This window comes from Camelina sativa, chromosome 11 (genome assembly GCF_030686135.1).
Source record: "Camelina sativa cultivar CO46 ecotype springtype chromosome 11, ASM3068613v1".
Classification (NCBI taxonomy): domain Eukaryota; kingdom Viridiplantae; phylum Streptophyta; class Magnoliopsida; order Brassicales; family Brassicaceae; genus Camelina; species Camelina sativa.
Window position 1 is genome coordinate 32,845,445 of NC_141890.1, and position 16,962 is coordinate 32,862,406.

Sequence of the window (16,962 nt, forward strand, 5' to 3'; positions counted from 1 at the left end):
ATAAAGGGGTAGAGGGGACAAATAGACAAGGGTGGAGCGTGTATACCATTCAAATTTGAATTTTGAATCTTTGACTTACTTTTGCTGCTACTCGACCACACCACTCGACCCCACATGGTCGAGCACTTTGACCAAATTTGAATTTCAAATTTCTTCTCCCACCAAATCGATCGAGTAGGCAAAGGGAGTGGGCTTGGGATCGATTGGACACTCGATCGTGTGCTCCTCAATGGGCTGGTCGAGTGGCCTTGAAACTCCTTCTCCATGAGTCCAAACTCACTTAAGTCCACTTATAATCCCATGGAAAAACCTACCCAAAACAAACATAAAAGAAAAACATCAAAAACACAATGAAATTAAACTTATATACAAAGATACCTTAGGGACTTCCTCCCTAGTGAGCTTGTTTAAAGTCACTGAGCTTGACTATTGGTGCCTCTTTAGGCTTGGTTTGGAGAACAGAGAGGTGATGAGGTCCCCCATGGTTCAATTTGGTCACCATAGACCTTGTTCTTGGTCAAAACAGTCAATACACTTGAAACTTGTTTATTCTTGATTTTGAGCCTTGGCCTTGGCTTCTTAACAGACTTCTTGCTGTTCACCAAGCTAGCCAACTCTTGAACAGAATCCTTGAGGTCTTGAACAGCTACCTCATTGTTTAAAACCTTGTGATATCTTGTGTTTTTGGTGGGTTTTAAGCCTTGTTTTTGGTTAGTTTGGTTGCATAATCTTGTCATTCTCGGGTGTTTTAGGAGCATATGCATCTAGTATCTTATCTCTCAGGTTCTTGGAGTATTCTCACTACATTTGGAGCACTTGGACTTGTTTTGGAGCAAAGAAGCAAAGAAGAGTGAAGTTGGAGAAGTGACTAGGAATCAGGGACCATGAGCGGCCGGACCAAGCGGCCAAACCATGGCCGTGTGTCCCAACCGGCCACCCCTCATCGGCCAAAGCACAACCGATGCCACTTTTGGACGTCAAAGTCAGGGACCACACGCAGCCATGGCGATCGGCCAAATGGTGGCCGAGTGAAGCAAGCGGTCCACCACACCCGGCCAAACGGTGGCCGATCAAGCTCAAGACGCCACAGACAGGAGCTACCAGCGGCCAAGTGATGGCTGATTGAAGCCATCTTTCAAAGCCAGCGGCCAAACCCGGCCGATTGAACTTTCCACGACGAGAACTGGAGCAGCAAGCGGCCCATGCACAAGGCCAAGTGCTGACCGATTGAACCCACCATCAGGTTTGACCCAGTTTGTTTTTGGTTGACCCGGGTTCCCTTCTATTTTACTATAAATACTCTAACCCTATAAAGGGGAGACTAATCTTTATCTTATATTTGGTTTTAGCAGGTTTTTAGGGTTCTTAAGCTTATCTACTCTTGGTTTGTTGAATGATTGAGTACTTCTAAATTTTTAATAGCAATTTCTTCTTCAAATCTCTTAATCTATAATCTCTTATTATGATTTCACAAAGATCAAACTCTTTCCTTTGTGTGATCATGATGATGAGTGAGTAGATCCTTTAGAACTTTGGGCTTGGTAGATTAGGGAGATAGATGATTGATCTTCGATGTCTAGAGCTTTATTTATGTGTTTCCTATCTTGTTTAGTGTTAATAATGCTAGATAGCCTTGATCAAGCTTGAATCTAGACATTAGGATTTTCCATGCCCAGAAGGTGTTTGATGAAATTCCTGAACCAAACTATTCAAGAGCTTTGCATACCTAGCCAATGGAAATTGATGATTAGGGTGTTTAGTGGTATTTAGACTTGATTATAATGCATGCTTACCTTGTGATTGCCTTTGGAAATTGTTGATTATCACTTGATTAGCATAAGATCTTTATCATGGAAATGGATTGATTTGCATAAGTGTTCTGAGCCATAGGATTGTTCTTGATTGTTGCTTAGACATCTAGGTTTGGTTAGCTATCTCCCAAGTCAATTACCTTGCCCAAGGTTCACTTGTTTAATCTTGATTTAAAATCTGTTTTTAGTTGTGTCCTGTTTCTTTGAGTTTGTATTTCTTTGAGTTGTCTAGTTTTCTCTCTTTAAATCAGTTTATTAGTTAAAATTGTTACAAAAGAACCTATACCTGTTTAAGTTTAGATTAAGCATCTTTGTTCATTCTTAGTGAGTTGATTAATGCAAATTGTGGATTGATAATTTAATTGAGGTAAAAGTACTACATCAATTTGATCTTAGAGTCCTTGTCTTTCTTCAACGATTCAGCATCAGCTTTATCCTCTATAATAAAAGGTTGACCTCTAATGGTGGGTTGATTTGTTGTATTCTTGATGTCAAACCTCATAGTCAACCCATCAGCAATGTCCATGCTGATTATACCTTTTCTAACATCTATCACTGCTCCAGCTATGGCTAAGAATGGTCTTCCAAGGATAATAGGATCATCAGACTCCTGTTCCATATCAATGATGATGAAGTCAGTTGGTATCCTTGCTTCACCTATTTTCACTGGAAAGCTTTCCAGTTTACCCATCATATCCCTTCTAGAGCCATCACCAAGACTAATGTAGAGGTTGCTTGGCTTGAACTCCTCATATCCTAGCTTTTGTGCAATTGAAAAGGGCATTACACTCACAGAAGCTCCAAGGTCACATAAACACTTGTTGAAGTGCATATAGTTCAGTGAACATGCCAGGTTGAATGGGCCTGGATCTTCAAGCTTGGTTGGAACAACAGCTGTTTCCATGTCCTCTAGATCCTTCTTGGCTTGATTTTTGGCCTTCTGCTTTGATATGTTAAGTAACATGCCCTTATAGAGTGGATATGGTTCATAATGCTCCAAAGCTGGTCCTCTGTCTTCTTTCTTATCCTCAACAGTCATTTCATGTTGAATGCCCATCAGTTCCTGCTTCTCAACCTTTTCCTTGAGTTTCCTAATCATTTGTTCCTTGAAACGTCCTGGGAATGGCAGAGGTGGTTTGTATGCTGGAGGAATATACTTGGTAGGTTTAACAGACTCGGTGGGTTCTACTCGACCATTGACTCGATCATGCACTCGATCGAGTGTTGAGTCGAGTGCACTGTCGAGTGCCTTCTCTGCTTGATCTTTTGCTTCACTCTGAGCTGAAACTTGTTGAATATCCTCCCCATCTTGATCTGCACTGTCCCCAGTGACATTCTCCTTAGTAACAAGGATAGCTTTGGCAGTGAACTCCCTTGGGTTTTGAATTGCTTTTCCAGATAGTTGATTAGGCTTTGGAGCTGAAATAGAAGCCATATTGCTCTCCATGAATTTAACCTTTAAGTTAAGGCTTTCAAACTTGATGTTCAGGTCATTATAAGTGGAATCTATCCTCTGGTTGATCTCAGCAAACTTCTTTGAGGTCTCCATCTGACCAGTGGCTTGGTTAAGCAACAGCTGCTACATCAATGTTCTTAAGTCAGGTTCCTGGGCTTTGGTGGTCTGAAACCTTGGTGGGGGACACATTTGACCCTTGTAACCTTGGTTATGTTGTTTAGGCACATAATTGTGCTGCTGCTGTGCTTGTTTTGGTGGATACACTTGGTCTTGTGGATTGGCCACATTTGTACTCCTATAAGACAGTTTGTTGGGCTTGAACTGGTTGTAAACCTCCTTGGTTTTGCATATAGCACAGCTCAGCTACCTCATTATCCCCATCTTGAATTGTTGTGTCCTCCTCAGCAAGAAAGTGAATGTTCTTCTGTTGACTAAGCAGAATCTTGTCTAACTTGTCATTAACAATCTTTAAGTCCTTCTTATACTTCTCATCTAGTGCAGAATCAACAAACCTTACTGTTCTATCATAGTCTTCATTGTAGTTGCCATCAGATTGAGCCAAATTCTTCACTAGCTCCCAGCCATCATCTACATGCTTGTTGAGGAAGTTTCCATTAGAAGCAGTGTCTAACAACATCCTTATCTTGGGCAGAACTCCTCTGTATAGTGTGCTGAGCAGTGACTCATTGCTGAACTCATGGTGTGGACAGTGAGTTTGATTGCCCTTAAACCTCTCCCAAGCTTCACAGAATGTCTCATTGTTCTTCTGTGCAAAGCCTGATATCTCATTCCTCAACCTTGTTGTTCTGGCATTGGAGAAGAATTTGGCTAAAAAGGCCTTTTTGCATCCATCCCATGTGGTTATGGCTCATGTTGGTAGTGTCTTCTCCCATAAGTGAGCCTTGTCACCCAATGAAAATGGGAACAATCTGAGCTTGAAGCTATCCTCACTCACACCATTGATCTTGGTGAGGCCACAAAGCCTATCAAATTCATCAAGGTGATCTAAAGGATCCTCCATTGGCAATCCATGTAATTTATTGGACTGTATCATAGTGATTAGCCCACTTTTAATTTCGAAATTGTTGTTGGCAACTGCAAGAGGTACTATGCCAGCTCTATGTGTGTGAGTATTTGGAGCATCTCCTGCTCCAATCTGTCTTGGCCTTTGCATTGGTGGATCCATCAGCAACTGTTGCTCCTGTTCTTGAAGGATCCTGGTTTTCTGCTGTCTCAAGTCCCTTGGTAGGGGATTGATGTGATCTATATACCTCTGCAAATTCTGATTCCCCTTTCATCTTGTCTGCATCAACTAACTCGACCGACTGCTCGGACTGACACACGATCGAGTGCTGACTCGAGCTGCATGGTCGATTGGCTGACTGACTGACTAGTACACGATCACTGTGTTGAAGGTCACTCGATCGAGTGTATGCTCGAGTGGTGCACCTGAAACTCAAAACAACCAACCAAAACCGTGACAGTGGTGAACAATTAGTAACATAACTTAATCTTGAATCGTTGTTAATCTCAAATGAAACAAACAAACACAATAATGGCAATGACGCCAATTGAAACACTTTAATTTTGTCTCAAGTTACTTATGAACTAAATGGATGATCAGAATGGGATGCAAGGTGTTTCAATACCCTTATGTAGTTGTATGCATAAAGGATGTCAATCCATAGAGTATGTGATGCATGCAATCAAGATGTAAACAAAGACTCAAGTCAAGCCAAATATGAAAATGGTTTTAGTACTAAAAATCCTAATGACAGAAATGTAATTGGAGAAAGTAAGCTAAATGAAACAGAAATGAAACAGAAAATAAATGAACAATCCAAAGGTGCTCGATCAAGCACTCGACCGTGTAACTGGTCGAGTGACTAGGTCGAGTGGGTTTCTACGAAGAACAGATGCAATCTAAACAAATTAAAACAGAACATAATGCAATGAAACAAGATAAAATGCGGTAAGAAACAATCAGATAACAAAGTAGGCTTCTAGAGATGGATTCATGGGCTAGTGTGTTCAGGTTGTGGCTATCTAAACTGGTCAACAAACCTCAATCAAACATGAGCTATCTATAGACAATGATCTTAATGACTCACTAATCCACTCTCATGATAGAAATGATCAAGTTACAGTAACATCCTAACTCAACTCTCATTGGTGAAACCATACTGAATAGGCATTAAAAACCAGACAATTATTTGTCAAAAACCACCTTGTGCAACCAATCTCTTGGGACAAGCATGATAATCTCCAATGTTGGCTTTATCTAACAACCTAGACATTGGTGTGATGCTAGGAAGCTTAAGATCTGTTCTTACCCTCTCAGATATAAGAACAACCTAGAGCACACCCCACCTAGAAGAGATATTTAAACAATCAAGTTTGACCATTCCAGATTACCACAACCCTAAACTAGCCTAATCCATCTCCATAATCCTAACTCACTACTCAGACAAGCAAATCATGATAATGATGAACATAAACCCATAAAATGGTGAAACTAACATGATAAGATAGATGAGAGGATGAACAACAACTTAATATAAAGAAGCAAACTCAGATTCTCAATACCCAGAAAGTTATGAGACTTACAAAAGTATAGAATTCTGAGAAAAACAGTAAATAATAAATGCAAAACAGTAAATAAATGCTAAAAACCCTTAAGGGGTGAAAACTAAAGTTTCTCTGGCTGCTGATGTGATTTTTCCTAAACAAAAAGTGTTGTTGGCAGCCATGGGGTACAAAGAGTATATATAGTGAGGGAAGGAAGTCCTGATTTGGCTAGATGAAAAAATAGTAAGTCGGCTCGATGTGCTCGACCACAGGCGGTCGAGTGGCTTGGTCGAGTGGTCTATCCCCTTGCTTCCAAACGATTGAGTTGCTGAATATCACACGGTCGAGTCTATGAGTCGCACACGGCCGAGTGCTTCAGATGCAAACGGTCGAGTGCTTCATGCTTTGCTTGTCATCCCCTTGATTCAACTCCCATATGCTTCAATGGCTGTACTCCTCTCATCCCAAATGCTATTTCCATGCCTTTTTAGCCTAATTCACCTGTTTACACAAGAAAGAATGCAAATGCAATGCAATTCCTATCATAATGCATAAACAGTCCTTACACTACATGAAAGTGACAAAACAAGTTATTAAAACATGTAAAAGATGTGAACAAACAGTGGTTTAATAAGGTAAAATATATACATATCACAAAGCAGATTTCAGACGAATTCTACTAGGTTAGTTGACTTCTTTTGTGGTCTTCCTTTGTTAATTTTTTGGTCAGTTTTGCTATTAAATTCATAAAACCTAGTTGACTTCAAAGGAAAGTTCAACAAGTTAACTTCGATTTCAGTCTACTATGGCTATTTTTGCAATGGACCAAACCATTGACTTTGTAGTAGACTTCTAGTTAAAGTGTAGACTTCATCTATCCATCAACTAAAAAAGTAGACTTTGTCGTTTTAGTTTTGCAATTGACCAAGTTTGACTTTCCCTAAGTAGACATCAAACGAAGTCTCCAGACACGTTGACTTCGTTTGCAGTCTACCGTGGTCATTTTTGGGGTTGACCAACATTTAAATTTAGTTAATTAGAAGACTTCTTTTGCAGTCAACTAATTTATTTTAAATCAATAATATTCTGGTCAATGTTTTAATATTTTGGTCAACCCCAAAAATAGCCAATATAGAAGTCTACTCTTTTATTATGGTAATAAGACTTCGTCCGGCAGTCGTAACTAAAAAGTCAAAAATTTGGTCAATTGCAAAAATACACTTTAGTAGACTGCAACTGAAGTATCCGACGAGAAGAATATAATGCAGTATAAACCATATTTTTTTTGTTTTTAAATGAAATTAGGGAGACTGAAATTTCTGTCTATGGACTTGAAACTCGATAAATTTTAAATTGCAAAACTGACTACATAATAGACTTTACATGATATTATGACGGTTGGACTAACAAATGAAGTCTAATTTCGACAAAAAATCAAAGAAAATCGTGAAATCTACCGGAAAATAACCTTATCGGTGGTTGTTTCGCAATGTCAAACACCGAAGACGTCGTCGTTAGTTAGCACGGAAGAAACCCAGCACCAATTTAATCAATCACGACATATAACAAGATGAACACACTTGCAAAAAAATTTGGATTAAAATGGAGAGGAGAAGGAAGAAAATGAAGTTCTCATAGCATTGAGTGTTATTTAAGTTCACAAATTCGGGTTGTTGAAGCATTAAGAGCTTCAAATTTGGTTGTTCATGGTTGTTGGAAAATTGAAGGCGGTGGCACAGCCGTAAATAAAAGAAAAATATGAGGATATGGATGTAATAAACATTTTCGCAAGAAATTCAAATAAATCAGAAATAATGACATTTTTTTGTAAATACAATAAACACATAAATATTTAATTAGAAGAAAGTGACAAATGTTGGAGAAAGAAAAAGAGAAGTTAGTCTTACAAATGACTCAAGTTAGGGTCTAGTTTTGCAAGCTTTTTTTTTTTTCCATTGTAGTTAAAAAAATGATTATTAAGTGATTCATATAAAAGTCATCTTGTGAAATGTGAATTACTCTATGGACATTTGGGTTATAAATCTGACTTTTACATATCTACTACAGCTACATCTTCATCATCAGTATCATCGTTTTCCCAGTCGAGGTTAAATGAATTAGCAGCTTTCTTAAGCTCGGTTAAACCGGTGAGATCTTCCAGGTATGTAGGATGGTTAATAGCTTCAAGTAAGAAACTGTTTCCTCTCTCTCGATACTCCGATATCACCTGAATATAATAAAAGTTAAAAAACCGTTATGGTCGAGCTTCGCGAGAGCTTACGGTTCTGTTCTGTTAGAAGAGTTTTCATGTGGAAAAAACTTACGGTTTCAGAGCAAGCGGTACAGCTGTCGGAAGCTTGGCCAAGCAGCGTGATCTGTGAGAACTGAGAAAGTGAGCCTCGAATCTGATGAGGTAATACCCCGAGAGGCGAATCATCATTGTTTCCTCCATTACTCGAGCTCGAATTGTCGCCTTTTGCATTGATACTGTAATAAAACATATGTAAGACGATAAGCCTGAGGATTGAATTCTCAATGTATTCGATTTTACGAAAGACTTACCCAAGTGGGTGTTGTAGGACTCCGCCTAAGAGTTCAACGGCAAGGGCTCCTGCAATCGGAGCTACACCTGGGCGTGTAACAGTGCATTGCTGGTCTAGAGTTCGATCAGTCATTGACTGCAAAATACAAGAAAAGAGCGGGGTCAGGACGAATCAGAACTGAACCAGAGGTATCACAAAACAAAACCAAAGAAGCCAAGGGAGTTTACATCCTGAGGTGCAACCACATCGTTGCAAAAGTAACATCCAAGTCTCTGTTCATCAGATAAGGAGGTCAGGCCAGCGCCATGGCGCATTACCATGTAGCTGTCGAAACCTAAAGCTGCATTTATAGCAATCTGAAATTCAAATCAATCAGATTGTTGTTAATACTTATACTTAACCAGCAAGATAGATAGAAAGAAAGAGAACAGAGTTGAGTTACCTTATTCGCATTAGCACAAAGAAGAGAAGGTAACCACCGGCTTTCTCTTGTATCGGTTAACAAGAACACGGCATCATGAGACTCAATCAAATCGCTAAGACGTTTACAATCTGCGAGAACAGAATCCTCTTCTTGGCTAGAAATCGGATGTCCAGGCATCGGTATAGCCATAACAACTCCACTAGGTTCCATTGCTGGAAATACCTGTTTAAGGCGTTTAACAGCAGCAACAGCTTTAAACTCGCCACCGCCTATAGAATCTTCAAACGTGTAGAGGGATTGTCTGACTGGATTAGACATAGCTACTTTGCCATAGTCAACAATGGTGATCTTGCGGATTCCCCAACGCTAAAAGAAAGAGAAAGAACAACTAAGAAGATTTTAGTTTGTAAAAATTGTTTGATTTTGAATTCTCTTCAATACATACCATAAGAAGACGAGCAACTTCGCAGCCCAATGTACCAGCTCCAAGAAGAAGGCATTTGACAGAGGACAAAACGTCTATGTTAAGAGAGGGTACTGCTCTCCATTTCATTAACTTTAAGTTTAAATCAACAGCAGAAGCCGCCAACCTGCGAAAGGATGAGGATCCGTTTTTTTAATAAGATTATACCTATTTTATTTGATGAAATCATTGACACAAAGCAAAAACAATTGTACTTTATTGGATCCATGGAATCAGCAAGGTCAATGGATTGAAGTACTCGTTTCCCTTTTTTGTTAAGCTCCCATCCCACTGAGTTAGGTACAGTCTCAGCTGATTCTTTTGATGAAAGTGTAACTAAGCCTTGACCAACAAGGGAAAGGTTCAAGTCAGGGAAACCGCGACTCTCTCTGTAGCACAAGAACCGAACTGTCTCGAGGTTCCATCTTGAGCGAATAAGTGCTAAGTAATTTAGGAGTGGCCAACCAGGATTTTTAGGACGGTGACATGGATCATAGAAACCGAAAAGCAACTGCAGAAGAAAGATAGATAAAAGATGAATTTTCTTTCTTGGTTTTTTTAACGTATACTAAAAGAGTCAGTTGTTACACATTACCTTTTGATGATGATCACCTTGGCACGCTTCGCAGTCTTTAAGATGTCTGATACTAGCTTTTGAATCAGAAGAAACCGAAACCAAAAAGAATGGAACATCTACAGCAGCAAAGACACACGGATACATAACAGATCAGCTACTACTACTAATTGAACTTGAATAATAGTACATCATAAAGAGAGAAAGTAAGAATGTTGAGTACCGGTTGTTAAATGTGAGTTGCGCCAATCCTTACAAGCAGCAGACACTGATTCCGCCTCTTCGGAACTAAAATACTCTGAAGCTGCCTTTATTTCTACCAAACTTGCAGGAGGATCAAGAACAAGCGCAGGGAACGCAACCCTATATTGGAAACTCCATGTCTTAAGGTCAGCAAAGGAGATAACGAGGAATCTTGATAACACAGCAGGGTCCTCAAGTGCTTTTCCTGATTGAATATCATCCCAAATCTATAAATTTCACCAACAAAATAAGATTAGACTTCACCACAAAAGAACTGATGAGAACCAAGTCAGAGATAAGTTTTTGAATTAACCTTGTTTGCTTCTGCTTTGAGCAGACTTTGTTCGTCAAGTTTATCGAAGCTTTCGAGGGTATTGGTGTTATACAAAATCCCAGGAACAGGACACTTATTCCTATTTCCATGGATGATTGTACTACTAGCAATCGATGATTGTTCATCTAAAGGCAATGACTCTGACGAAAGTCTCAAATAATTTGAGCCTTGTGGATGTGAACATGGTCCACAAAATCCTGAAATTATCAATTCCAATTCCAAACACAAAAAAAAAAGCACATTAATTCCAATCACATTACAATAACGAACTCTGAAATCTGGATTTTCTACTAACGAACGAACAAAACAGAGGAAATCGAAATCTGAATTTTATATTTTTAACGATAAACAAAACAAAAATAAACAGGGGATGTCAACTTTTTTGTTTTGTTCTGTAACCTAAACGGATCACGAGAACTTTGCCCAGAAACAAATAAATCAAAAGTTCTGTAAAAAAAATCGATGAATTGGGTATTCGTGTTTTGTGTATTTTACCGGTGATTGAAATAGGAGAATCGTCGATTCCGAGTTTATCGAGTTTCAAAGAGGAGAAGCTCTCCCAGAAACCTTCTTGGACTAAACTTTTCAATGGAACAAATTGAAGTATGGCTGGTGAAGTTTCTTTCTCAGACATGGCTGATCCTATCTCTATGAGATTGCAATTTTCGTATGTAAGACGAAGAAGAAGACGACGATGACGGAGAGAAGAGAAAAAGAAGAGTCGTGCAAGGAAATTGAAATATTTTCGTATATATACTACTAGAAAATAGACGTATACTAGAGGAGTCGAGTTTCCTTAGATTATTTTAAGATTCATTCAAAGATAATTAGGAAAAATACTGTATCTTAGATATATTAATTGTAAACTAAAGCTTATCAGGTTTTATGAATAATTATCTAAAACTAATTTTTTGTATTAAATTTTTATCAAAATGATCAAAAGAAACAACTTATAGTATTAATATTAATATATTATATAAACCTTGTGTTTTATTTAAACTAGGTAATATCCCGCGCAAATGCGCGGATTGTTATATAATAGAATATATTAATTAATTTAAATTTATTTGATAATCATAAAAAATACTTAAGAAATTAATTTAAATATCATTAACATTTTTTACACTTTTATTTATTCAAATCATACAATATCAAAATATATATAACTTATTTTAAAAAATCATACATACATTACACATATCTCTTAAATTTATTTATTTTTTTATTGTTCAACTTTGATAATAATTTTCATTAGTATTTTTGAGCATTTAAGGTAATAAAATATTATTTAATAATAAAAAAATACTATGTGATTTAAATATATATTTAAGTTTTTCATATAAACTAACACATAACCTAAACTATTTAATAATTAAAAGCTAAACTATTTTGAAAGTTAAAAAATACATATTCCCTATAAAATCATATGAAGTGCATCAAAGTTTTAAAATACAATTAAAAAATGTTTTTTTGTATATTTCCCTTAGTTTAAGATATATTGCTAGGTTTAGTTATAATTTTTAATCCTTGTAGTAAAAAGCTATATAAAAAAATAAAAAATCAATTTGTTTTTTATATAGAAAAATCTTTAAAGTACATATTTGAATTAAATTAAAAAATAGTGATTTTTATATCATTATATGTTGAATCACAAACTGAATATAATGATTATTATTCTAAAATAAATGTATTACAATTTTGTTGGATGTAAGTGAGAGGTTAAAAAATTGATTTGATAACTATATTACAAAAATTTCCTTCATGAGAACATTTCAAATTTTAAGAATAAAATAAATAAACATGAATTTGTAAGAACTAATCAAACATCTAAAGTAAAGAATTAAGATGTTTTCTTTAGCTTGATTCCCTTATTATGAGATGGTTATAACCAAAATATTATTATGGTCATCAAAATTTTATTATATTAGAATACATATGTATTTAAATCAAAATAATATAAGAAAACAAAGAGGAAAAGAAGATGTACATAAAACAAAGAAACAATAAAATTCAGAACAATGTAAACTATATAGTAAACAAAAAATATAATCAAACTCTTATTTGGGTTTTTAACCTATGCAAGAACATTATAAAATAACAAAGAAAATATTTAGGATTTGGAATATGGTGGAGGAGGATGTGAGTATGGTTATTTATAGGATAAAAAGTGATAGAAGTTACATTTCTAAAATAATTAAATTAGAAGAGTTACAATTATAATTAATAGTGTGTTTAAATGAAAATGAATGGAGGATAAAAAGTCAATTCACAATTTATATAATTTCAGTTACAATTTAGAATTAAAGAATGAATTTGAAATATGCATTAATGTATATAATTTAATGTGTTGTTTAATTAAAATATGCATATTAATACATTTTTAACATGTTTTATTATATTAAATTAAATTCATTGAAAACACTACTATGATATTATTATGGGAGTTACAAACAAATTTTTATGTTTGATTCAAAGTATAATATGTTACACATCAATTGTTTAAAAGGAATAAGAACATCTAATTTTCATATAAACTTGATTTTTTTTGTTAAACCAACATATATGAATTTAAATTTAACTATAGAAATTTAAAAAATAAATATGAATAGATTAGAAAGATAAGAAATATAAAAGTAATATTTTATTTTTATATAAATAAAATAAAAATTGAAAATAATGTTAAATATATAATACTTTCTAAATTAAAATTTAGAATCAAACTCTTACAACACATATGAGATATAACAAAATTTGATATTGGTGGGAGAGGAGAGAATGATTAGTTAATTATAAGATGATAATCCAAATTAGATAATGGAGATGAATCTTTAAAAATAAGAACAATGTAAAATATATATCATGTAGTCTCTAAAATTAAAATTTAACATTAAAATTGATTGGAAAAACATAAAAACTTTTTCTCTGCCTAATGAAATTTTCCAGCTCCGTAGCAAAGGCTGGCCAGTCTTCCATCTCATCGAGTATCTTGGGAATACTTGAATAGTCTGTTTCAAATCTCACTTTATCATAGCCTCTTAAGAGCAGCGTCTCCATCGCCCAAAGCAGTCTATCCAGCTCAGCTTGGAGGGGAGAAAGTTGTCGTGAAAGTCCTTTGATACCGTATACCGTTTGCAGGGCACCTTGCAGCTCAAAACACAGACCTGCTGTACCATCAGTATCCTTCCAAGAAGCGTCGAAGCGACACACTGGAGCATCGCCTTGTGTTTCCATCGCCACTGGTTTCTCCGTCTCATCCTCCTCTATCTCTGCTCGTCCCATTTCCTGAGCTAGCTTCCAGCTAACAGCTTCTGAGTATGCGGTGTCTCGAGTGTCCGACGGCAGTATGTCTTTGTTATTAAAGACCTTATCGTTTCTGGCCTTCCAGATGTACCAAAGTAACCATGGGAACACCTCCACCAGAGAAAGATCGATACCTTGGTCTGTTGCACCCCAGAAGAGGAAATCAAGATTTGAGTACAAAGATGAACACGGGAAAGACCCCGGAGCTGTCGGAATATGCGATAAAGCCCATACCTGGAGGGCTGGTGGGCATTCAAACAGTACATGATTTATCGACTCCTCATCAGCACCACATCTCGGGCATGTTCTATCCGTTCCACAATGGCGATCAGCTAACCGGCTACAAGAGGCGATGCAACCAGATATCGCCTGCCAAATGAAATGTTTAATCTTTCTCGGCGCCTTAAGCTTCCACACCTGACTCTTTAACTTTGTTAGACTTGGCTCCAGTACCTCCTGACACCCTATAGTCTCTTCTGTAGCAACTAGATACCCTGATTTCACCGTATACTGGCCTGACCTCGTATGTATCCAGACATAATCATCCAGCATAAATGTTCTACTTGGCTTTAAACCTAATATCAAGGGAATATCTTGAGGATCCATTAGATCGTGCAGTTTTCCATGTTTCCACTCCTTTGTCTCGAAATCAATAAGGTGATTTACGTAGAGATTTGGATCTTTAGGTCCACCTTTGTCTTTCGCCGGCCTAGCAGGTATTGTGGGGATCCAATTATCTACCCAAACTCGTGTGCTGAAACCTGACCTGACGTTTTTCTGGAGGCCTTTTTGAAGCAGAGGTTTTGCCGCCATAATACTATGCCACCCAAAATATGGGGAGTTTGCCTTCTTTACATCCATCGGGTTCGAATACCGGAAGTAGCGTCCTTTAAGGACTCAACATAGAAGTGAGTTCGGATATCTAAGTAGTCACCATAATTGTTTTGCTAATAGTGCCAGATTGAATTCTTTGAGGTCTCGAAAGCCTAGGCCTTCTTTATCCACCAGGACACAAATTTTGTCCCAAGCAATCCAATGAACGCCCTTACTATTAGACTTGGTACTCCACCAGAATTTATCAATGGCTCCCCTAACCTTACCGATGATATTCTGAGGCAACATGAAGCAGGACATAACATAAGACGGGATAGCTTGAGCTACCGATTTTATGAGAACCTCTTTACCGCCTTTCGATAAGAGCTTTGCCGACCATGCGTTAGTTCTTGAGTTCAGTCTATCGTGTACAAAGGAAAATACTTGTTGTTTAGATCCACAAATTGATTCTGGTAATCCTAGATACATTCCCATGCCTCCCTCTTTTGTGATACTAATGGCCTCTTTGAGCTCTGCTTTCGTGGCCGATGGGACTCTATTGCCAAAAAGAATGGCCGACTTCTCACGGTTTAGTTGTTGACCCGATGCCAAGCCATAGCTATTTATATTTTTCAAAAGTTCAGTACATTGCTGGATGTCCGCTTTGCAGAAGACAAGACAATCATCAGCAAATAGTAGGTGTGATACCGGGGGACTTCCTTGTGCAATTTTTAGGCCCGTAAGGTGACCTTCTTCTTCAGCCCCTTTAAGTTGGGCAATCAAAGCTTCAGTGCATATGATAAACAGGAAGGGAGAGAGGGGATCTCCCTACCGTAGTCCCCTAGACGGGACTATGTTTCCTTTTGCCTCTCCATTTAAAAGGACTTTGTAAGAGACAGTAGTGATACAGCTCATGATCCAGCCAATCCATATACTATCAAAGCCCAGCTTCCTCATCACCGCTTCTAGAAAGGACCACTCCACCCGGTCATAGGCCTTACTCATGTTCGTCTTAATAGCTACAAATTTTGTGCGACACGTAGGGTTTGTCCTCAAAGCATGGAAATTTTCTTGTGCCAGTAGGATATTATCTGTGATTAATCGCCTAGCCACAAAGGCCGATTGTGTCTCCGAAATAACCTTCGGGAGAGTTTTCCGCATCCGGTTGCTAAGTACCTTGGCTATGATTTTATAGCTCACATTGCAAAGGCTTATCGGCCTGAATTCCGTCATAGCTCTTGGTCTCTCATTCTTCGGGATCAGACAAAAATTGTTTTGGTTAAGCCGTGGGTCAAGAATCCTCGTTTCAAAGAACTCCCGTACCATAGAGATGATATCCTTCCCTACCACATGCCAGAACTTCTGGTAGAAAAGGCTTGTCATTCCGTCTGGGCCAGGGGTCTTGTGTGGGTTTATCCCAAATAATGCTTTCTTGATCTCGCCATCTGATGGCTCCCGAGTGAGCATCTGTTCGTTTCCGGGGAGATTTTTGCAGTAACATTCTGAAGGACCTCTTCGATACCACTTATATTCGAAGCGGAGAAGAGCATTTCAAAGAAGTTGACCGCCACTTTTTCAATATATGTGTCCGATTCCGCGAGGCCTCCTTCGCCATTCTCAATACTAATGATCCGGTTTCCGGCTCGTCTTTATTTAGTAGTCGCATGGAAATATTTGGTATTCTGATCACCCTCGGGCATCCACGTTGCCCGACTCTTTTGTCTCCAGTAAATCTCCTTGTCTCGGAACGCTGTGCAAAGTTACCATTTTAACTGCAGCTCCTCTTCTGTTGTAACCGAATCCAAACTTTGGGCTTAATCAATTTTAGTTTTGAGCTCGTCGATCTTTCTTTATGAATTTGACGGGTTGTTCTTCTTCCATCGAGACATAGCTTTACGGCATTCTGCAATCTTAGTATGTAAGTCTAGAGGGACCGAATGGTTCACCTCTTTCCAGCTATCCTCGATCAGCTTTCGGAACCCTTGTTTCCCGAGACACCTTTTATCGAACTTAAAACTTTTTTGGAATCGGTGATTCCTTGATTTTATTTTGGCCAATACTGGTCGATGATTTGAACCCCATAATTTTAGATACTCCACATCGGTGTGGGAAAAATGCTGTGCCAGTCTTCATTACCCACAGCTCTATCTAATCGACACTGGACTGTGCCCCTCCGTCTCCGTCCAGCCCATGAAAAGAAGTTGCCTTTAAAAGGAAACTCTATCATACCCCAATTCGCCAGCATGGTCCTGAAGGGAATGAACGTAGCCTCCGCTCTACGGTGCCCTCCACGTTTTTCTTGATTTCCAATGATTTCGTTGAAATCCCCAATCATGAACCATGCTCCCACTCTATCAATACTCATCCTCGTCAAGCTTTCCCACACATCTTCACGGTAAGCGATAACCGGATCACCATAGACAAAGGTCATAA

At 37.8% G+C, this 16,962-nt stretch overlaps 2 protein-coding genes and 1 non-coding gene across 3 annotated transcripts; 1 reads left to right on the top strand and 2 right to left on the bottom strand.

Annotated features, from left to right (window-relative positions):
* Positions 1 to 2,187: 2,187 nt before the first annotated feature.
* On the bottom strand, positions 2,188 to 3,360 carry LOC147934730 (uncharacterized). Its single transcript, XM_087472768.1, has one exon. The coding sequence runs from the start codon at positions 3,358 to 3,360 to the stop codon at positions 2,188 to 2,190; it is 1,173 nt and encodes a 390-aa protein (XP_087328894.1).
* A 599-nt stretch (positions 3,361 to 3,959) lies between these two features.
* LOC147934731 (small nucleolar RNA R71) lies at positions 3,960 to 4,066 on the top strand. The gene has a single exon (XR_015573363.1). It is a non-coding gene; the product is annotated as a small nucleolar RNA R71 (small nucleolar RNA).
* Positions 4,067 to 7,691: 3,625 nt separating this feature from the next.
* LOC104724715 (ubiquitin-like modifier-activating enzyme atg7) lies at positions 7,692 to 12,540 on the bottom strand. The gene is made up of 11 exons (XM_010443259.3): positions 10,912 to 12,540; positions 10,396 to 10,613; positions 10,063 to 10,309; positions 9,861 to 9,958; positions 9,481 to 9,776; positions 9,248 to 9,392; positions 8,821 to 9,168; positions 8,606 to 8,734; positions 8,398 to 8,513; positions 8,160 to 8,322; positions 7,692 to 8,062 (listed from the first exon to the last, which is right to left on the bottom strand). The coding sequence occupies exons 1-11, from the start codon at positions 11,048 to 11,050 to the stop codon at positions 7,886 to 7,888; spliced, it is 2,076 nt and encodes a 691-aa protein (XP_010441561.2). The 5' UTR covers positions 11,051 to 12,540; the 3' UTR covers positions 7,692 to 7,885.
* Positions 12,541 to 16,962: the final 4,422 nt, after the last annotated feature.

Bases quoted from the DNA above. Each gene is read 5' to 3' on its own strand.
- LOC147934730 (XM_087472768.1), bottom strand. From the start codon at position 3,360: ATGGAGACCTCAAAGAAGTTTGCTGAGATCAACCAGAGGATAGATTCC.
- LOC104724715 (XM_010443259.3), bottom strand. From the start codon at position 11,050: ATGTCTGAGAAAGAAACTTCACCAGCCATACTTCAATTTGTTCCATTG. The intron at 9,777-9,860 runs GTAATGTGTAAC...TTTCTTCTGCAG, and splicing joins AAGGTGATCATCATCAAAAG to TTGCTTTTCGGTTTCTATGA. The intron at 8,514-8,605 runs GTAAACTCCCTT...TGTATTTTGCAG, and splicing joins ATGTGGTTGCACCTCAGGAT to TCAATGACTGATCGAACTCT.